Raw genomic sequence first — 22686 nt, 5'->3', positions numbered from 1 at the left:
CTGCTTTGTTTTGTTGCAGGTGGGTGCTTTAAAAAAACCCAAAGTTTGCCTGCACAACACCTACCCCTTGCTCGCTGCATGGCTCAGCACAGCATGATACCATCCTTGTGCAACTCTTACCCAAGAGTCAGCTGCTCAAACAGGGAAAGAATTATTTAAGTCTGAAGGAATCATCCTTTTATTCAAACGCGCTTTGGTTTGCAGCATGCAAAAAGTACATCCTGGGCATCCTGGAGGAGGATTATTCCAGTTTGTTTCATTTACTTCAGATGATATGACCTTGGAACATCAGTGGCATCACGGTAGGGCAGTGACTCCAGACAGAGTCTGCAGCTGAAGCCCAGGGTGATCCATCAGCCGTGTGGGTTTTGTCGGTTTTGTTGTGCAGATTCATGTGGCTTGTGGGCAGATGAAAGTTTTTCGACCAGTTCGGTGAAGCCCAGCAGTTCTCCTCCATCTTTTTAACTTTCAGGACTGCCTCAGAGGCAGATATCAGCAGAAAGAAAGTCATAGAGGTCATCCTGACCAGAGTATTTCCAAGGAGTCCTCTTTTCTAACAGGTAGTGCAGTCCAGCCCTACACTGTGCAGGGTATTTGTGGGCAGCAGCACCAGTGCTGAGCACTGCAGTGGCACTGCTGCTGCTCTTCACCTTCTCCTTGGGGGATTGGAGACCTCAGTGAACTGATGTGTCCTGCAGAAATGAATGTTTCTTCTTCCTCATAGCCAAAGGGGGTTTTGGGAGGGAGACCTGAGATTCGCTGTGTGTGTTGCAGAAGATGCCACTGCTTGTACAGCTATAAAAGATGGTGAAACAAAGGGTTCTGCTTTGCATTCCATGAGAAATGTAGGGCTGGCAGTGGCCTCCTGCCTCCAAACCCAGAACCATTGCAGGCAATCACTGTAAAACACTGTTTATAAACTTGGGTCTGTCTTACAGCTACGAGCTTTGGCTAAACTCACAAGTCCTCCCAGTATCCCCAGGGAATGAGGTTCTTGGAGATTCTCACTCTGAGCTTGGAGTGCAGTACAGAGATTATGTCAGCCACAGAAAAGTGTGAGCATGAGGTGATATTTGCATACATTCAAGGAAAAACTGCCCCTGTCCCATCTCGTCTCCGTGCTCCAGTCCCTTTGGGCAGAGTTAGGACCACAGTCAGGCAGCAGCTATTAAATCATGATTTCAGAAGCATCTTGTTTCTTTCTTTTGCAAAAAAAAAAAACAAAACAAAACAACAAAATTCACTCAGCCACAACTCTTTCAAAGACCAATCTTGCAGAAGACTCACCATGGGCTGGATAGTGGGATAGTCCCTGGCTGCTTCTTCTCTCTTTCCCGGTGGCCTCCCTCCAAGCCCAGGTGCTGGGACACGCTCCCTGCAACCTGCAACTGGGAGGGAACAGAAATGCCCTCCCTGTATGATTCTTTTGCTTTAGTGCCTTCCATGCCTTAATTTTTAAGGAAAGAGGTCAAAATCTTACTCTGATTCTTTTTGCTTTTCCAAATTTTCCTCCCCATACGAGCTGCACAGGCATTCAAATAAATAAATAAATAAATAAAAGCAACATCCTCCATCCCATCCCAAGTCTTTGCCAGGGCATCCCATGTGCTAAAACATGAGGGTTCAGCCTGGTTCGGGGATTGGCAGAGGGCGGGTTAAAGCTGATGAAATGAAGATCATGGGAGCTGTGCAGGAACAGACCAGCCCTGGAGAATTAATTCATGTGTCCTCTTGAGCAGGAGATGTCCTGAGGAGGCTGTTCCTAACTGGCACCTGAAGGAGCACAGCAGGAGATCTGTCTTGGCAAGAACAGGTCTGGATCTAGGGCTGGACAGAGCCCTCTTGAACACCGTAAACACTTTGACTGTGGGGAAAAAAAATAATTTTTTTTAATAAAAATGTGGCTTTGAACTCGGGGGGAAAGGAAGATATGCTTAACCCTTAAGTTTCCAGCAGTGGAAGGACGTTTGACATACACACACATACACATACAATTTTTACTTTAGGTGAACCCATTTGCTGGACATTGAAGCCTTGTCCCAAATGTGGCTGTGTTTGTCTGCTTTGATAATTTTTTACAGAGAGAAATTTGGTCTTTATTTCTTTTTCCTTACCTGTATTTCATTCTTGTACCTTGAAGTCTTTGAGCAGAAGATGACGTGGGAACCATGGAAACAAAAAGGCAAATAATAGCTGGGGTCCAGTCGTACCAAGCCTGCCCATGTAGGTGATTTCTGACCTCTAATTTTGGTTATGCAGTTACAAAAACTGTGCTGTCAGAACTCCACTTCCCGGCTCTAAATAAGACTCTGGGTTTAGCAGTCTGTGCCATTTTCTGGCTCACATCTTCCTCCAGCCCTGCTCTGGGTTGTTTTCCTCCATAGATCTGGAGTTAAAAACAAGCTTTTAGCAAATGTGGAATTTCCTCCTCCTCCACTCTTCTATTGCCACAGATTATTTGATAGAACAAATCTAATTTTACCTTTAGCAAGTGGGGTGGTGTTTTTTGTTCTTGTTTTTTCTTCTTGTTGTTGTTTTAAACAGCAATTCTTATAATGACAGTGGAAATGTTCTTTTAAATGGAAGTGTTATTTTTCTGGGGAAAAATACCCTCCAGCTAGCTTTCTCTGCATTACATATATTTTTCCTATAATTTGTAGTGGGTTTTAAATTTCTGTAAGTACTTTTAACCTCATAGTTACTTGGGGCATACCTGGATCAGTAAGAAAATAAAAATAAATATTTTTCCCTTTAACTATTTAATATATGACAGTTACTTGCTCTCTGGCACTGCGTGTACTCGATAGGGACACAGAAGTATCCCTTTAGATGGAATATTTTCAGTATTTCAAAACCAAGATGTTGTATAGGAGGGGTTTTCTGCTTCCATTCCCCTTGTCTGCTTTGAGGAAGTGTCCACCCTGTGCATGGTCCTTCCTCCATTCCTCCCCATCCTGACCACCAGCTCTCCTTTGCCAAAATTTGGCTTTTCATAGACTTTAACCTGAGAACCTTTGCTGCACTTCACAGATTATCTTTATAAATTTGCTTCTGACATGGAAACTCACTTTCCCTGTATTCTCAGCACCAAAAAAAAAAAAAAAATCATTGCAGTGTTCCAGCGTTGGATACAGCAGAAATTTTATTGTCTGTCTGCTGAAACTCTCTTGGATCACAGGGATGTGGTCCAGCACTGCCCCACATCACATATCCATTGCATAGGCTGATCCTGCTCCCAGGAATGGCCTGGTAGTGGGAGTTGCCCAGGTTTGCCAGGTCAGAGCAGATTTTCCTCAAAGCTGGTGTCCCTGGCAGCCTCACTGCTCTCAAGGACAACTTGATTTACGGTTGCAAACTGATTATAGGGTTGCAAACTGATTTTCTTTTTCAACACTGTAGTATAAAAGAAAACTTTGCAATCTTGGGAAATTACTTTCTCTTGACCACGAACATTGGATAGCACTTTATTCAGTGTTAGTTTACTCTAGTCCACGTTCACTAGCAAGGCTCAGCAGCCTTGCTCCCACCTTTCCTGGGTGTGCAGGCAGCAGGGGAGCTGCCAGGGAGGTTTCAGGCTGTCCTGGGGCACGTGTTGTGGGACACAGACAAAAATTAGGGTGAGGACAGCTGAGATTGTCCCCTTCTTCTGGTAGGGGGGACTCCACATGCAACAGTACGTTCAGTTATGGAGGTAAATTATAAAATTGAGGTGCTGGAACGTGGCCACAGAAGAAAAATGGAGCTAGTGAAGGGTCTGGAACACAAGGGCCATGAGGAGCAGCTGAGGGAGCTGGGGGTGTTCAGCCCAGAGAAAAGGAAGCTCGGGAGAGACTTTGTTGCTCTCTAAAATTCCCAGAGAGGAGATTGTAGCAAGGTGTGGGCTGGTCTCTTCTTCCAGGTAACAAGTGACAGGATGAGAGGAAACGGCCCCAGGTTGTGCCGGGGGAGGTTTAGATGGGATATCAGGAAAAATTTCTTCATAGAAAGGATTGTCAAGCACTGGAACAGGTTGGGGAGCAGTGGAGTCACCATCCCTGGATGTATTTAAAAGATGTGTAGATGTGACACTTGGGGACATGGTTTAGTGGTGGACATGGCAGTGCTGGGTTAACGGACTTGGTGACCCTAAAGGTCTTTTCCAACCCAGATGATTCCATAATTCTATGATTCCAAGTGAGAGGATGAATATTTTGTGCCATGGGCAGCTGGGTCAGTGCTGTGGCAAAGCAGAGCAGCTGGTCTGATATTGGTGGGCTGAGAAAAAACTGAATCTTCCGCACCACAGCCAACATCTTACCAAGCCTCTGCTTTCACAACAGCCTGTGGTAAATGCTGACCATGGAAATGGCCCAGAGGTGGCCACAAAAATGTCCCAGAGTTGCTCAGTCACAGCCTAAGTGGTTTTTTACACCAGGAGGTGTTAAACGACCTGCCATCTCTGTAACTTGGCTGTTTCAGATGTGTCCTGTATTTTTGTCTTTTCTAGATCTCCACTCTGATTTCTAGCTTTCAAAATCATTATATTTTATTTCTATTGCAGTTCATGGGAGATTCCAAGACCAGAAGTGTTTATTTCTGGCTAAAGAACACACATTTTCACATTAGACATCAGATATCTGGAAAATGAGGCACTTTATGTAGTAATATGTTGTTCCACCAGGATATTCTCATCTATTTGTGCTACTCCAATGCTTGCAAGAGATGCAGGTTATAAAGAACTTTTTGAAGGACAGGAATGCAGAGGCTACAATGCTTTGAAAAATGGAAACATGAACAAAACCAAATTTTAACAGAGATCAGAGAGGAAGAGCATAAAAAAAAATGAAGGTAAGAATGCAAATATGTTTATTTTCTGGCTAAGGTTATGCTGCATGTTACAGGGAAATTTGTAAAGGAATTTGGCAGGCAATAATATTTAAAGACTTTAGCTTTTTAGATTTCTTATTCCTCTGCCAAATAGTTAATTTGTAGGCTACAGTAACCAATGACTCCTACAGAAGAGTGGAAATGATGGAAAGTGGGACTTGTTTCACTGCTGCCAACAATCTGAATATTTCAGCAGCTGTGGAATTTGTTAAGAATCAGGTTCATGGAGTGAAAGTGGCCAAACACAAGAAGAAATACAGGTGACTCCTGTGTTGATGAATTCCTGGGAACTTCTGGGTTAACAGGAAAAAAATAGAATTAAAAAAAAAAAAGGGAATAAAAAAGGGAAGAGAGGAGGAACTAAAATGCAGAATGGTTGCTTGTGGTGTTTAAATCTGGACAGTCGGCTCAAGACAGGAAGCTGATCTCATGACACGATCATGACTCCTATTGCAACATCTCAGAGGCTGCTTTTCCAAGTGATGTTCCCGGGATGGAGCAGTTTGTCTGGCAGTTTAGCTGCTCCACAGGAGCACAGGAAGCTCAGGCTCTGCCCTGGGGTGGCAGAGGAGGCAGATTTGGAGAGAGCACTGCCCTGAAACCACTTTCTAAAGTTTTGGGCTTTCCACTGCCGTTTGGGCCACGGGGAAGTGTGAGGAGGCAGAAGTGGGCTGGGGGCTGCCATTTTTTTCAGTCTTGTGCCTGGCCCCTGTGACTCCCTCTGTATTCCTTTAGTGCTGACTCTTCCATTCCATTGGATAAAACACAGTAGTTAAGGGACAAAGGCAAAATTAAAGTGACCACTGTGCTGCAGGTTGACACCGGGGCATTATGCTATTTCTGTTCCTGATGCTTATTTTCCTAATTAACCTGTGCTTATTTTTAAGCAACACACATCAAAGCCAACTTCTGCAAGTGGGCATCACCTTTGGGATGTTAGTGATGTAGGCACAGTTTTCCTGCTGATGTTCTTACTGAACATCTTTTTAGGTGGATGTGTTCCTATTTGCCTTCTGAGTTCATAAATCCTCATTTTTACAAAATATTGAGCATAATTTTTAAAAAAAATTTCCTTTAAAACATGAAAATGATTTAAAAATACTTTCACTTTTTAATAAAAGTACTGTTTTTTATGAGGGGAGGAACCTTTTTCCCTTTCATTTGTAAAGACCAATTTAACACTGTGTGTGTCCAAATGTGCAGGAAAGAGATCAACATCAATTCATACACAGAGAAAGCTTATCTTAATTTTGGTGTTTCCAGTTAAGCAAACAGTTAACCTGTTTTCCTGTCAGGTTACCCAGAGTTCTGACCATTTGGGTGCCACCAGGCTTGCCTGGAAAATACAACAGCATTCAGCCATGGAGCAGAGCCTCCCTGCTCTCAAGGACATCCATCACAACCTAGGGCACAGCTCCCTGAAGATTTCCAGAGGGGAGAGCTGTACATTCACCAGTGTGGCAGAGCTTATACAGACTCACCTGTTTAACTGATGACTTTCCTGGAGTTGGCTGCCCCAGTCAGAGGTGCCCCAGAGTTTGCAGCTCCACTATGGGAAGCACTGGCAGTGAAGTGTAGCTGTCTCCTCTTGGCTCTGTCAGCCAGCTGAAATATTGGGATAGGTCCATGTAAAATAATTGGTACAGCTGTTTTTATGTATTTCTTGCTATTTTTATTTTTTTTTTTGCTACAGCAGAGACCAAAAGTGACAGAAATCATTGAGAGCTGGGTTTTTTCTTTCCAAGCTGATGCTGTACCATAGTCAAGATTTTGATTGATCACTTACTGTAGGGTGTGGCTGGAGTTCCCATTTAGCTCTGCAGTGGTCCAAATGCTCTAATTGATCACTCAGGTATTGCAGCAGACTTTTTTTTGTATCAATTGCTTGGGCATTTTGACCATGGCATTGTAAAGAAGTACTTAAAATGCAAGGGTTGATTGGTAGATTGGCAGCACTGAAGTTGTTCAAGTCAGTGCCTTTCCAGTGCTGGCCACAAGCTACCAGCTGAATTACTGTGAATTTATCTTAGCCACTGCTCTATCCCAATGAAAACTAGGTATGCTCATTTGATTAAGGGCATGTAATTTTGTCATCATAAATTCATGCACTGGAGTACAAGTAAGTGGAATTTGACTGCCTTCATAATTTTGTGCAACTGTGAAATTTGTTTCCCTTATGAAACATTCTAAGTATTTTATGATGTGCATTCATGCCAAGAACTTAGCTATGTATTTTTGGTGATGGGTGACATCAATGGCAATACTAAATTTGATTGCCAGTGTCCTTTAGTGTGACTCCACTCTTCAGCAATAGAGGAATCTCTTTAAGTTCTGAATGCACACTAGCAAGGCAAGTCCCTATTTAGGGTGGGGATTTATGTTCAGTTCTAGGATATGGCCTCTGTGTACTCTGTTCCTCCTTCCACTCGTTTCTCTTCCATCCTTCACACCATGAGCTGTAGAAGCCCTTTACAACTTAGTTCCTCCATAGCTACACCTTGCATTAGTGGCAGGACAGGAAAAAAACTTCTGGTTTTTTTCCAATTTCTTTTGTTCTGCTGGATTTGAAATCCTGTAGATCCACTTCTGCCTTCCTTGATTTCTCTCCTTTTCTGTCCTGCAATACTTGTGTGGATATCCACTCTCTCCCCTACACAGATGAAAATTCTTAAGAATGTGGTTCAGGGCCTGCAGAAGAGAAAGTAAAAAATGCAGGACAGTTCCCAACTCTTACTTGAGCAAAAAATTTAATTTTTTTCTAGAGATCATCTGTGAATTTCAGGTCAAAGCACCCACTTCACCATAGCCAAAAATTGTGCCAGTAGAGGATCCAAAATATCATTGTTGTTGTGGGGCTTTTTGTTTAGTTTTGAGGCAGATGCTTATCTCCTTAGGTTACACTCTGGCAGTGTCCTTGTCAGTTCCATTAAGCCTCACCTGTAAATCCCAGCAACCAACGGCCAGGTTGCTCAACATTTGCATTTCAACGTGGTTTCTTCATTTCCCCTTCCTTCTTTTAGACATGAACATATCATTTTCACATTTCAGATCTGCTTCAGGCCTTGCCCTTGCCTGTGTGTTGCTACAGCTGGAAGAACTCTGAAAGTTGCCATACCTGCCACAGAGAAGCCTGGGAAGTTGAGGAATATGCAAAGGCCGATTATACCTCCCTCTGCCCAGTTAAGACTTTGGGGGATTATCTGGAAAAAGCAGCATATTGACTCTTAAAAGAACTCTTTGTTTCATGGCTTATTTTCTCTTTTCAATCTAAATATCAAAAGCAATGCTCAGTCTTCAATTCTGACTCAGAATTCTCTCCTTCAGAGATGTCAGCACTTTTGGAGTACAGCTATCCTGACTCCAGGTACTCCCCAAGCCAAATACTGGACAATATAAGACCAAGGTCTGAAGAAGACCCCATCAAATACACCCCACCCTTTTTTCCAGAGGGCAAGCTCCCCAGTGAAAACACTCTCCTTGGTGACCACATGACTCATGCAGCAGTAACATCCTATATCCCACAGACAGCACTATATGGAGCCTTTCCCAGCCTGGCTCAAAGCTGTTTGCTGACTAATATTTTGTAATGACCTTCCTGCCCTTCTCACTTTGGCCACACGAGATCCCAAACCAGGCTGTATTTTCCTTGCATTCCCTCCCTCCCTCACTGTTGCCTTCCTTCACAGAGCTTCATGTGACAGTTTTGTAGCTTTCCTCGTAGCACTGTACACAAAACCTATGATTTCTGCCCTATCCCATAAACATTTTTAAAATTTATAACTCTTGAGATGATTAAAGAGAACGATCAAGAGCAGGTCTCATGGTGTTGACAGCACTTCCATTCTAATTAACTCAATTCTGAGTACAACAAGTCTATTCCTGGCTCAGTGATCAGGATTGCAATTGCCTGTTTGATGGGCAGTTATGGACCAATATTTTGCACAGTAAAACATGTCTGGCTTACCTAGTTCAAGCTAAAGCACAGGGCCTTAAAATGGTTCAAAAAGGAGCTTGTGCTGCATGAAGCAACCCGTATTTAAGACGTAGCACACAAGACAGTGCTCAAAAGCACCTTTAGTACCATCTAGAAGCCTACAGCCATGAGAATGAACAAATGTGGTACTAACAGGAGAACTGGGAATTCAAATTCGCCCTTCAAAGTAGTCAAGGACTAGTTTTAAAAAGTAAAATTAGAGCCTAAAGGAGCGGCTGGAAGAGAGCTGACAGGATGACCATCTCAACAGCAGGTCCTGCATTTAAACAAATTCTATGCTGCCAACTTTAGACTGATTAAAATACAGCTGTTAAAGACTTATAATTAATTATACAGTGACTTTAAAACAACTTGCCCCTGTAAAACTGCACCAGTATCTGAAGTGGACTATTAATCTGACTAAACCTTGAGTTAAGTAAACTAGGGATGCATGAATTCAACATAGACCAGTAAGAAGCTCAACAAGTTGAAGTCCTCACCAAAAAGTCTATAGAATAATTTTCATTGTTTGAAATGAAGAACCCACAGCCCAGACAGCCTAATCTTGCAAAAGCACTGGAAGTCCCAGTACTAGATGGTAGATGTGCCACATGTTTTATCCTTTGTTTTTTACTCCTTTCCTGTAACAGAACCTGACAGTGGCTGTTCTTTCCTCCTGCCAAATACATCATTCTTCTAAGGTATAGTTCAGTTGGAAAGATTCTACCACTAATTACTACCCCCTTTCTTACCCTAGATCATGATTCCTGCTGAAGTTCTGGGGCATTCCCTTCCACATTAAGTCATCTCAAAACAACATATGGACTACCACGTAACAGTTTATGTAAAACTTTAGGGTTCATGCCTATCAAGTGGGATGACAGAGCTGATACAGTTGTACAGCTTCATCCAATGGATTTGACTCTCATGAAAACACTGCAAGTGTGTGTGGCACAAGGAAAGACAGACAGGTCATAGTACTGCCTCCACCACACCCTCTGCTCCCTTGCCCACACATGGGCAATGTGATTTGTCCTAAGGTAAGAAATCCAGGTAGGAACTGCAGGAGGAACTGTCTGGATGCTTGCATAATTCATGTATTCCAGAGATGGGGGAGCTGTGACGTTTGCAATTGACTTTCGTGCCCATCAGCCTGCAAAGGGAGACTGGAGCCAACAGAGCAAAAGGTGTCCGGATCTTGCAGGCAGCTTCCAAGTGGATCCCGCTGCCCTCTCCCCCACTCTCCAGCCCAAAGACAGGGAACACTCACTTTTGGATGGGTGAGTAAAGGTCAAATAGGGAGACAAAATCCTAAAGTATCTCCACAGGTGCTTTGTTGCTTTGCAATTGTGAATTCTGAAAGGCCAAGGACTGTAAACATGCACATTTCCAGCCATCCTGCTGACATTGTAACCCTTTAGACACAAGTTGTTGACAAATGTGAGTCAGCACGGACCTAGCCTCACTGAGACTTCTCAGAGAAGTTTAGAAAGCAAGGGGAGGGGGTCTCTCTGAAGCTTGTGACTCAATAGGAGGGACCACAACCTGAGGACAATATAATCCATTGTTACAGTTGGTGGAGTTGTTATTTAGATACTGCATTGGCAATATTTAGATACTGTATTAGCAATAATCTAAACATAATCATCCCCATAATCACTGTGTCCTACTTCTCACACCTGGCCAAGAGCCTTCCCTCGACTGCTCTGCTACAGCACATTTGCTGATGACACCAAACTGGGAGGGAGTGTCGACCTGCTGGAAGGCAGGAGGGCTCTGCAGAGGGATCTGGATAGACTTGAGAGATGGGCTGATTCCAATGGGATGAAGTTCAATAAAGCCAAGTGCCGGGTCCTGCACTTTGGCCACAACAACCCCCTGCAGCGCTACAGGCTGGGCACAGAGTGGCTGGAAAGCAGCCAGGCAGAAAGGGACCTGGGGGTACTAATTGACAGGAAGCTCAACATGAGCCAACAGTGTGCCCAGGTGGCCAAGAAGGCCAATGGGATCTTGTCCTGTATCAAAAATAGCGTGGCCAGCAGGAGCAGGGAAGTGATCCTTCCCCTGTACTCTGCGTTGGTGAGGCCACACCTTGAGTATTGTGTTCAGTTCTGGGCCCCTCAGTTCAGGAAGGATATTGAGGTGCTGGAGCGGGTCCAGAGAAGAGCAACAAGGCTGGTGAAGGGACTGGAGCATAAGTCCTATGGGGAGAGGCTGAGGGAGCTGGGGTTGTTTAGCCTGGAGAAGAGGAGGCTCAGAGGTGACCTCATCACCGTCTATAACTACCTGAAGGGAAGTTCTAGCCAGGTGGGGGTTGGTCTCTTCTCTCAGGCACTCAGCAATAGGACAAGGGGGCACGGGCTTAAGCTCCGCCAGGGGAAATTTAAGTTGGATATCAGGAGAAAATTCTTTACAGAGAGAGTAATCAGGCATTGGAATGGGCTGCCCAGAGAGGTGGTGGATTCACCATCCCTGGAGATTTTTAAACGCAGATTGGACGTGGCACTGAGTGCCATGATCTAGTAAATGGACTGGATTTGGACCAAGGGTTGGACTCGATGATCTCGGAGGTCTTTTCCAACCCAATCGATTCTATGATTCTAGAGAGTGTTCAGTAATTAGAGCACACATTCTTGTCAGAGAAACTGGCAGTGCAACTCTTCTATCTACTGATATAAATCATCCAGATTAACTTTAAATGCCATTAAAAGTAATGTCAAATAATTGTAACATATACTGAACTGGACTTCCTGGGCTGCAGAACATTGCTCAATTCAACATGAGTCGCTCTCCAGGATCTCCAAGACATGAACAACTTCAAGGCCACCAATTCAGACAGACATTCCCAGTAAATTCCCAGAGTAATTCAATGAGCAGATCTTTCCTGGAAGTGGAACAACTATCTCCTAACAGTAGGGTAAGTTAAGCACATTAGAAGACAACAAGAAGCAAAAAGCAGTATCCATTCACATTGCTGTATCTGGAATATCTCCCTGTACCATAAGAGCAAATGAGTTTCTAAAAACTAGGTAATTCTACAAAAGATTCAAGCCAGAGATCAACCACTTCCTTTAACTACACTCACTGTTTGGTTTAGGAAAATTAATCCATACATGATCATCTTTCTTTTGGAGGACAGTTAAAACTAAACTGCTACAGGCTTAGGGCCACATGTTGGATGCTGCTGGAACCTGCTCTAGTCAGCTGAACAAATACTAAACAGAAGAAGCCACACCTATGAAGCCACAAAGAATAAATGCATTCAAGAACAACTGTTCTTTGCTTTATTGAATGGCTGAAGCAGGACTATAATCCAGGTATACTTAAATCAAGTGTTGGTCCACTCTTATCATCAGAAAGAATCGTGTTTTTTTTTCTTATAACAACATCAACACAAATGAAGGAACATGAACCATCATAACAGGAACTTTCCACAGTATGTGACATTAGACCATGACCAGACTGGTGCTACCTCAGTATTTACAGACTCCACTGTATAGACCAGCCACACCAGTGTAATTTACCTCCAAATCACTGAAGTTCTAGGGAAAGGATCCTTCTTTTTACAGCTCACCTCTGAGCCACCAACATGAGATCAAAATGAGTTGTAGTCTTCTAGAAATATTTCTGTATTTAGTATTTTACTAAAGAATATTTACTATCCTCTCTGAAGTTACATATAACCATTATAAATATTTACATCAAACATTTACAGCTGGTTCATAATATACAACACAACAATTTAGCTATAATTTTTAATCGTCCAGTGTAAAAGTTTCAAACAACATGTTGCTATCATAATTTCAATTTCTCTGTTTTGCACACAGTCACAGGCAGTACAGGCCTTTTCAAAAACTCATGTTACATAATAAAAAAAAAAATGGAATGATGTTACTTTAATGACAATTATTTCGGGAGTTGTTGTTTTGGTTTTTTTAAACAAGCAGATTTCAATTTCTAAATCCCATCTGGTGCTACTACTAACATTTAAAATAGTCTCGGAGAGGGGAAAAAATACTTAAGAAATAAATACACCTTTAAAAAACTTCCACAATTAACCATGTCAGAATATTTGTCTTCCACACAGTTTGAAGGAGACCTTACTCTTCTCATCTTGCACTGAAATACGGTGTGGTTCAATCCATTCTTATCTTCTGGTTTGTCATCCTATAAATAATGCTGTCATACCCAGGATCCATGTTCCAGAGGTTGTAGGAGATAACTATCACAGCTAAAGCAAGGCCTATCATCATCCACAGAATAATGTTGAAGATTACAGAGTAGTTGTAGTTATATGGATAGGCAAGGTTATACGGATTTTCTTTTTCACTCTGTAATAAAGAAAACGTGTATTACTTCAAAGTGAGCTTGCACACAAAACATTCTGACTCCCTGGAAAGTCTAGGCAACATGAACAGGGCAACTCCATCCTGGACTAAGTCTGGAGTCCTGCCAGCAAGCCAAGGAAAATGTGTTCCCACACCTGGGAGGCAGGACTTGCATGCACTGCTGCACTGGGCAGAAAACGCAGAAAGGCAAATTCTAACAAGGCATAAGGGAAGAAGTTTTCAGAGAACTTAGCTGGACAGCCTGATCTAACTCCTAAATTAGTCCTGCTCTGAGCAGTAGGTTGGACTAGGTGACCTCCAAAGCCCTCTTCAACTTAAGTTACTCTATGATTAAGTGAAGATTAAGACAGGTAAGTAAGCCGACCTCTTTGCACCCACGGCTAAATCATAGTCAGTATTTTAGTCTTTAGAGAAGAAGTTATGCTCAGGTGAAGAACTGATGCAATTTGGATGAGTTTTAATAAACGAGATATAGAAAAATGTGCCTCTACTACCTGTGAAGACTGGAGAATGGAGCGAGTCTTCCTTATCAGAGGGGAATTAAACTCCTTTACAGCCACCACTTCTACCACTGCATTCCCACCATACAGATTAAACATCTCATCTGCAAACTGGAAAAGCAAAAGTGATTTAATTAAAAATCTACACTGTAGCCAGGAATAAGGCAGAGTTTTGTTAGCAAGATGTAGTAAAACATAAGATGTCAGCTTCAGGAATAATCATGGAAAGCTATACTATTTTAGAATAGCTACACTATTTTAGAATTTCACTAAGAAAGTGTGAACTTTCCTCCGGTTTACAAGGCCTCTTTCAACCCCCTCAGTCATTGTTCAACAGACTGTAGCTTATGCCTGCTTTCTGGCTCAGCAAATTCATGCTTTTACACTTTTCCATCATGCTTACTAAAAATTTTACTGATGATTACATAAGACCTGTTGAAGAATTACTTTGTTGAGCACACTGATGGATGAACAGCAGTTATTTTAAAGGCTTGGAAATTTAGATTCATAAATTTCCACATTTCCAAGAGCCAGTTTTTGTGAGACATACTTGTAGTTTCAAATGCAAGGTATTTATTTAAGAAAAACAAATATACTGAGTCATGTTGATACACACTCACTACAACCCTACTTCTTTATGCAAAATATCTAAACACATTGTAGAATCATGTCAACACTTTCCAGAGAGGCAAACTGTAACATTAGATTTTATAAATGAACAACTGCATTTTAAAAACCAAGCATCAGGCAAGCCATCACCAATGAAGGGACAATTCAAAGCATAAGGTAGTCAACAAACTAACTCCCTTGTCATTAGCATAAAAAATTATTTCCTTAATATTACCATGAAGTTTGTTCATTAGGTAGAAAAATGTACCTTTTGCAAGGAGTCTACAAGAATTTGAGAAGCATCCTTGAACTGCTGAGAGTCTTCCCCATATCGTTTTCCAACCTCTTCCAAACCAGACAGTTCCAGAGAATACAGGTCTGGAGAGTGATCTTTGGCCAAGTGCTTGTGTCGAGACAGCTTTGGCACACCATTGAGGGCAGAAAGAAATTAACTCATACACAGGTTACTTTAAAAAGACCCCACATTTCACAAAGAACATGTTCTTAACTACCATTGTACTTCTCAAGTAAGAAAACAAAGGAAGCCCCAGCAAATTCTTCATCGAGTACTTCCCATGTCTTTGGGTATGGAGAAACAGCAGCTCAGAATTTCCCCTGCTCCCACACAATACAAAAGACACTACAGATGCTTCTCATTCACAATTGCAGTGATAGGGCTGACACAAATTGCTTCAGAATGCATTTTTTAAACTGATGCAATCGACTGATGACACACTAGAATATGTATCGCTGGTTGCCAAGTATGCTGGCTACAGCTTCTCTACCTTTATAAAAGATCTCTGAAGTTTGTGACTAAAGACGGGGAAAAGGTTTAAAAAAAACTTACCAGGCTTGCAATATCATGTAGGACTTGAAGTTCTGACAGAAAAAGCAAGTCAACCTGGGGGAAGAGGCAAAAAGGGACAGGAATTTGCTTTGATGAGACCTAAGTCAGAGAAATATTGTTTTGTTGCAACTCTCAGTATTTTATAACAGGTCATGTCTGCTACAGCATCAGAACATGCTAGATGGAAATAACTCTTTCACTGAAGTTACAAAAAGTCCTGAAAACTTAATTACTAGAATTCCATTAGAAAAAATTAAGAGTAGGCTCTCCTAGGCAAAGAAAGGGGGAAAAAAAGGGAGGGGGGAAGCAAAAAGCACAAACTAACGAAGAATATTAGAAAAAAAAAAATCATAAAAGTTCCCACTGATTGATGGTTTTTTTACCTCATTGTTTCTGCTGAGGGAGTTGAGGGGAAGGGAGCTGAGAACGGAGTTGTCCTGGAACAGGCGGTTCCGCAGCTGGCGCAGTGTGACAGAAAGATCCTCAAACACGGAGTTTGCCTTGCCCACCATGTACACCCTCTGCAGGAACAGCCATTGTTCAGTGACAGCAGAGCTTCCCTTCCAGTTTTTCCAGTCACAGACTAACAATCAATCACACTCGCCCTCTCCGAAGCAAAATTTCATATAATCCATTGGTTTTGCTCCAGCCACACAAGTGGAAAGAGGTTTAACTATTTAGAACATCTGGAATCAGAAGTGAAGCAATACTCACTTCCTCACTGGGGGCCAGCTGCAACACCACCGGCGTTTCCTCAGAGAACAAAGTATGAATAGCATTTGCAACACTGTCAAGACTGAAAGGAACAGCCTGGAAGACAAAGCCCAGTGAAATTTTTGGGTTAAACAGGGCCTAATGATCTAAAAGGAGATAATTATGCATGGTAAACTGGTGCAGAACAAAGCTTTCGAAGTTGGGCAGCAGCAGAATTAACTAGAGTTAATTAACCTTAAAAACAACTTATTTGAAAAGGGTTTGTGGGTTCATGCTGGACAAAAACCAGCTCAACATGAAGAACTCATCCAATACTGCAGCAAACTGGATTACAGCAGACAATGTAATTATAAAGGAGAAGTGAGCAGGCACTGCACAGTTACCAATATTTTGTAAGTTACTGTGTCATGTTACAAGGTGTCTGGAAGAAGTTCTATGACAGAAGAGGCATACATTTAAAACCAGGAAATTTTATCTGAACACAAGAACAAAGCTTTTCTCTCCCAGGATGGTCAAATGCCAGCAGAGGTTGCCCAGAAAGGTTGTGTAGTCTCCATCTGTGGAGATAATCAAAACCTGACTGAACACAGCTCTGGTTGATCCTGCTTGATCAGTGGGTTGGACTAGATGAGTTCCCTTCCAAACTAAATGACTGTGGTGCTGTGACAAGCCTGAGAAGAGTGTTAGCAAAGACAGACAGTGGTAGGTAAATGTTATGTTGTCGGTTGCTTTCTTTTTGATGCAGTGTAATGGAACGGTGTCTCTAAGTGGTGTATTTCACAGCTAAGAACTTGAGGAAGGCTCAAAAGACCACTAAGAGGGTGATTCAGTACATCAAAGAATTAACATCATATAAAATGTCATCACACGCTCAGCTTGAAGCAAAAAAATTTAGTAATTCTGACTGTGAATCAGTAAGTTACCATGGGAAGCAGTGGATTCTCTGCCTCTGGGTACAAACATATTAAATAAAACTAGATGTCTTTCAAGGAGAACATGCTTTGGTCAAACAAGTTACTGAACTCAACACAGGAGGCCCTGGGTGCTCTCAAAGGCCTCTCCCCTTGTACAGGAGTCTGATCAAATTATTGATCTACACAGCCTGATCCATCATTTTAGGGATCCTCAAGTGAAGTAAGAAATAAGTGAACAACCAGGACTATGGTAGAGAATCATGTACTTGTCATCAGACCAGAAGAGTCACAGAAATCCCGTGACAGTTCCAACTGTGGATACTCACATTTTCAATGGGGTAAGAAAACCCTTTCACAGGCAATGCCAGCTTGTCCACTCCCTTCACTGTCACCAGCACTGTAGCTCGTGGTCTGTGAAACAGATCCCCCACTGCAAGACCAGGCCAGGGAAGGTCCTATTACAAAATAATAAAAAAAAAAAAATCACATTTCAAAGGAAAAAAAGAAGAGCCCTCCCCCAATATTACAGCACAATAACTTACTATCTTGTTAATATCTCTGTGGAGGAGAGAAATTTCATGAGGAAGTAAGTTAATACTTGGCTGCTTTCATCTTGAGTAATGCTGTCTCAAGTCAACCATGAAGACATTCTTAATTTAAAAGCTGCCAGTAACTTCATGGCAGTCTATACTAAGAAAGCATTATACATAATGGATATATGAAGAGTTATCTCCCATAATTAAATTATAAATATTATTGTCTGTATTTAATAAGTGAAGGCTGAATTAAAAAAAAAACAAACAAACCCCCCCAACAATAAATCAAACAAACCCAAACCCTTTCACAAAACACAACAGAAAGAGGTTTAGGCACACTAAACTACTTGGTATTCTCAGTACCAGAAAGAAACAGGGGGATAAAAAGACAGGGGTGTCAATCATAACAACTTCCTAATTTAAAATTTACAAATTTGCACAGAAACAGAGAGATTCCTTAGTAGCTTACTACAGTTATGAATCAGTAAGAGCACAGTGAAGGACACCTGGCTGGTTTATACAGGCACAAAATACAAACTCATCTACTTGGAATAAATTCAAACAGATTTCTCCATTTGTGCAAATGACATAACTGCTTGTTTTTTGAAAACCAACTTAACAGGATTTTAGAATTAAATGTCATTGACATTATGATCTGTATCACCTCAAAGAAACAAAAGGAAAAACCATTTAAAGCGCCATCAGGGACAAAAAGGGGTTCAGTTTTATTTTGCTTTAACAAGGGAAGAATATTGAATGACTGGTTTTGATAATTCCAAATGTAATGCAGTAAGGATTCCAAATTCTCTACAGTGTACCCACTGCACTGTCAGTTTATGCTGCTAGACCACAGACTTGATGTGAGCTGCAAAAGGAGTACCTGGGCCCTGCACTATTCTCCGTACCAGGGCTGGAAGCTGCCCACAGTGACCTCTGCCTTCCTTAGTGACACTGCTGAAAACCCACAGTTTCAGGGCTTAAATGAATAATAATTTAAACACTTCCTTCCCTGCCTGCTTCCAAGATTTGAAATAATACTAATAGAGAACTATTCCTAAAGGATGGTATGGACCCAGCACAGCAAATGAATTCCAAAGTTTGGCAAAGGCACAGGGTGTGTACTCAAACAATTTTTTCCAAGATAACCATGACACATCTTCAGATAACCAGTATGCCAAATGTCAAGTGGTCAAAATGGGCCAAACCCTATTGTTTTTCTGGGTGTCTTTACATGCAACACACACAATACCATTCAATACATTGTTTCTCCTTGATAAAATAATCAAAATTTACTTCTTAGGCATACAGCTTTTACGAGCTTGTTACTAGTTTGATGATGAAAAGACCTTAATTAATTGAAAGCAATATATTTTCAGACAAATTCCAAAACACAGGTTAAACAGACCTGCATTCAAACCAGCCTTATCAGACCTCTTCCCTAGCTGCAGACTGGAAGAAGTGGGAACTGGCTGCCCACACCAGCCTGCAGATTTGAGTATCTGGTTGCACACAGACACTGCTACAGATGCCTGGCTATCACACTTTTATGTACTGCTTCAACAGCCATCCCTGCTGAAGCCCAGCAAAAAATTCAGTAGGCAAGACTGGAATCAAGCCAAGGGCTCCTTCTCATGTGCCCCACTTTAAACATCACCAAAGCTATATCCAAATACTTAATGTGGGAAAACACAAATCATGTTTTCAAGTATTTGGATTACTATTTAAGTAATAACCAGTCTACTTGTTCTTACTAACTCTGCGCAGCAGACAGGTTTGCTGACCTGACAAAACGCCTGCCTTGCCAAGGCATTTCTCACAGTCCTCAGAGAACTCAAGAGCAGAGCCCTGTGCAGAGTGACAGGGCTGTGTGTGACCATGGATGGGGGGATACAGCACACAGCTGGGTCTCAGAGGAAGTGAGGAACAGCACTGTAAAGCCTCTGCAGGCTTCCTTCTATGGCTGATGATTCAAACTGCCCAGCCAGCACAACCTCTGCCTGCTCACATGACAGACACAGCTCTGTGCTTGGAAACCACCTCGGACAAGTCATGCATTCCCCAACACAAACAGGAGGGTATTTTATGTATTCCAGCACATGACAGGAAGATTTGTGTGTTGAGTGAGCAGGTCTGTAGTTTTAGAGGTGTTTCAAAACCAAGACCTGAAACGTACTTCTTCAACAGAGAAGCCCATGGTTAATGCAGCGACATCTGGGATCCGCTCGCCAGGAATGGGCCAACTTCCATCTCGGAAAACAACTGACTGAGGTGATCGTAAGACACTGAATTCATCTCCACAGACACCTGAAAAACAAACACAAGAAGCTGTCAGAGTTCTTGCAATCTTTCCCTTACATAACATGGAAAAAGGGATATTAGAGCTTTCTTTCATTCCTTCTTTCCCCTCTCATGCCTATCACTTTGTGTAAAACAAGGAATGAGAACCTTTCGTTTTGGTGCTCTGGAATACAAAATAAGGTTTCTATACAGCAATGACTACGGACAAACAAATCCATACTAACAGAAGCAGGACCATTATTCAGGCAACAGCACAGAACAGTTCTATGTACTCACTAACTGGCTGCAAGCAGTGCTACAGTTGAGATCTGCTAAAGCAAACTCTCAGTGGAACCAGGCAGACTCCAAAATCCCGTTCAGCTCACAGCGCATCAACACAGCCCTGTTTGCTTCCAGGACTGCTCGGCATAACACCTCTGTTCCTGCAGACAACAGCCTGAGCCACTGTGCCCAGAGCCAGGAAGTCCAGCGGAGTCTGTCAGTGCTGGATTAAACTGAGTGCTGCCAGGACAACCTGGATCCTGCAGAACAGCTCCCGTGGCCCTGCTCTGCCTCCTCCACCACATGACACTGTGAGATGCTTTTCTTCCCCTGGATGCAGTGCTGGACCTGAGCTGACTGTGTGAAGCCCCAGCGTGCAGTATTTCTCATGTTGGGTTTTCACTTATCTGGGATCCCCCTTCACTCTCTCCCCCATTACCTCAAATAGCAGAGTTGACTAAAAGCATATTTTTAAACTCTTTTATGGTGAGAGTAATTTACTGCTTAATGAAGTCAGGAAGGACTCCATGGGTGTAAAACATGGGCTTGTTTCAACCTGGCTTCCTCCTTTAAAGTCGTTTAAGCATAGCTGCAATACTGTGTGAATAAATTTGTGTGAATAAATTTTAAAACTTATTTGGTGTATATAAGCTGTGACACACACACACCGCAAAATTTCAGGCATATGCTCCTCAATGACCAGTCTGAGAAGGTTTCCAACAAAAAACTGATCTGACACAAGATATGAGAAAATCAATACATATATAATAAATATAAATAATATAAAATATATATAATAAATATTCGCAGGCCTCTAAGCTGAAGTTCTAATCATAAAATGTGTCTGACTGCATACTTCAAAATTATATGAATAACTGTCTAAAGAAAATAAAGCTATTTAGTCATATGATCACTGAAAATTGATTACCAATCCAAGCAGCAATATACAATAGCTTTCCCAGGCATCTACAAATCTAAAAGCTATTTAAAAATAATGCAAGAGCAAAATGATGTGCTGCGCAGCTAAAATCCTCCCTAACATTAAATTTAACTAAAGTGACCTTGAAGATGCTGTTTTAAAGCCTGGGTCATGATCATGCATACAAATGCTGACAGTAAATCTGAGCTGTGTTATGATAAACACAGTAAAGGACAAAGTACTGCTGTGCAGGCTGGGGAAGGGTGGCAAAAGGAAGCAAACAGGCCAAACCAAGCAACATATGTGAAGGAGATTAAAAAACTTTTTGATTTAAATTGATGCATTCACTGGATGCCCTGCTGCCAATTTTAATGATAACTAAAATTAATTACAATTTTGAAGAGCAGAAATATTCCCATACCAATTTCTTTAGGAAGGAATTTACAAAAATCTGTAGGATTTCACATGTGGCTCTCCAGAAGGCTGTAAAACAGTCACAAGTTATGCAGGACAAAACTGGCTTACTTGGGGTTAGACTGCTCAGGTGAGTAAAGTCATTTCAATTGCCCTCGCTAGACTTGTTCAAGATTTCAGTGATTAAAACTGAATTTGAAAATGAGAACACAAGCAGATTCCCTATAATTGCCTGTGGAATACTTAACCGAATTCCTACCCTGCCGAAATTGTACCTCAAGCTCTCAAAAGCCTTTGTGAACCTGGAGAACTAAGAAATATTGAGTGAAAAGTATTTACAGGGCCTTGAAGTGTCATCACAAGCCCGACTCACAGCAGGTGACACAAAAGCAGCTCAGCAAAACATGAAAATTCACACAAAGCAACAAAATGAGGTGTGTTTATCACAGAATCAAGGTTGGAAGAGACCTCTAAGATGACCCAGTCCAACCATCCACCCAGCACTGCCACTGTAACCCCTAAACCACTACACCACATCACCCAGCACCAGATCCAGAGCCTCTGGAACAACTCCAGGGATGTTGACTCCACCACCTCCCTGGGTGACCTATTCCAATGCCTGACCACTCTAACACTGAAAACGTTTTTGTCTATTATCTCATCCCAATCTCCCTTGTCTCATCTTATAAAATTAGATTGTAATATAATTCATATACAATACCTGTAAATATACATATACAATTATATTTTATTGTATATAATCTATATACAATAAGACATGTCATGTATAATTATATATTCGTATTGTGTATAATATATAAAATATAGAATACATGTAATTTTAATAATAAATTTCTATAAATAATACAATTATGTAAGAAAATTATATTATTTATAATTTAATGTAAACCAGTCCTTGGTCAGAAAGGGAGAGGGAAGTGTTCGAGAAGCGTCTCTGGAGCTGGGTGGGAGGGGGTGTGGGGCAGGGAGCCGCAGCACGATGACAGTCCCCTGCTCCCACCCCTCGCTCCAGAACCTGGTACAAACACACAGACAGACACCCCCCCTCCCCTCCCCTCCCCGCGCCCCTTCCCCAGCGCTGCGGCCCAGCCCCTCTCCCGCAGTCTCCCCCCGCAGGGGCCCTCCCCGCTCCCCCGACCCTGCTGTCTCGCCCACACACCAGCCACACAGGCAGCCGCCAGCAGCGCCGCCAGCCCCAGGGCCATGTCCGCCATGAAACACCGCCGGGCCGCGCCGTCGGACAGACACCAGAGAGCGCCCCGCCCACCACGTTGACGGACAGCCGCCGCAGCCAATCCGCGGGCGGGATTCCGCGAGGCTGGGCGGGACTCTGCAGAACTGACCAATCGCAGCCCCTCCCGATCACGGGCCGAGAGGTCAGCTGTGCAGCCGGGGGCGGGGTCTCACCTTGAGTGGCGTTTCCTTTCCACCAATCAGGTCGCGAGATGTCTCTGCACCATTTTCC

At 42.4% G+C, this 22686-nt stretch overlaps 1 protein-coding gene across 1 annotated transcript; it reads right to left on the bottom strand.

The window, feature by feature from the left end:
- Window positions 1-12092: 12092 nt before the first annotated feature.
- ATP6AP2 (ATPase H+ transporting accessory protein 2) lies at window positions 12093-22475 on the bottom strand. The gene is made up of 9 exons (XM_027742028.2): window positions 22381-22475; window positions 19482-19612; window positions 17099-17227; window positions 15859-15954; window positions 15528-15665; window positions 15145-15198; window positions 14566-14715; window positions 13683-13799; window positions 12093-13170 (listed from the first exon to the last, which is right to left on the bottom strand). The coding sequence occupies exons 1-9, from the start codon at window positions 22433-22435 to the stop codon at window positions 12976-12978; spliced, it is 1065 nt and encodes a 354-aa protein (XP_027597829.2). The 5' UTR covers window positions 22436-22475; the 3' UTR covers window positions 12093-12975.
- Window positions 22476-22686: the final 211 nt, after the last annotated feature.

This window comes from Pipra filicauda, unplaced genomic scaffold (genome assembly GCF_003945595.2).
Source record: "Pipra filicauda isolate LSUMZ 115617 unplaced genomic scaffold, ASM394559v2 scaffold18_size4552066_pilon, whole genome shotgun sequence".
NCBI classification, from domain to species: Eukaryota; Metazoa; Chordata; class Aves; order Passeriformes; family Pipridae; genus Pipra; species Pipra filicauda.
This window is presented reverse-complemented; position numbering and strand designations above follow the sequence as displayed.

What these genes read in the sequence shown, in the direction of transcription:
- ATP6AP2 (XM_027742028.2), bottom strand. Translation starts at nt 22,435, where the DNA reads ATGGCGGACATGGCCCTGGGGCTGGCGGCGCTGCTGGCGGCTGCCTGT. An exon ending in TGGGCTTCTCTGTTGAAGAA is followed by an intron (nt 17,228 to 19,481) that starts GTACGTTTCAGG and finishes ATTTTGTAATAG; the next exon opens with GACCTTCCCTGGCCTGGTCT. An exon ending in CCATTCTCCAGTCTTCACAG is followed by an intron (nt 13,171 to 13,682) that starts GTAGTAGAGGCA and finishes TCTTTATTACAG; the next exon opens with AGTGAAAAAGAAAATCCGTA.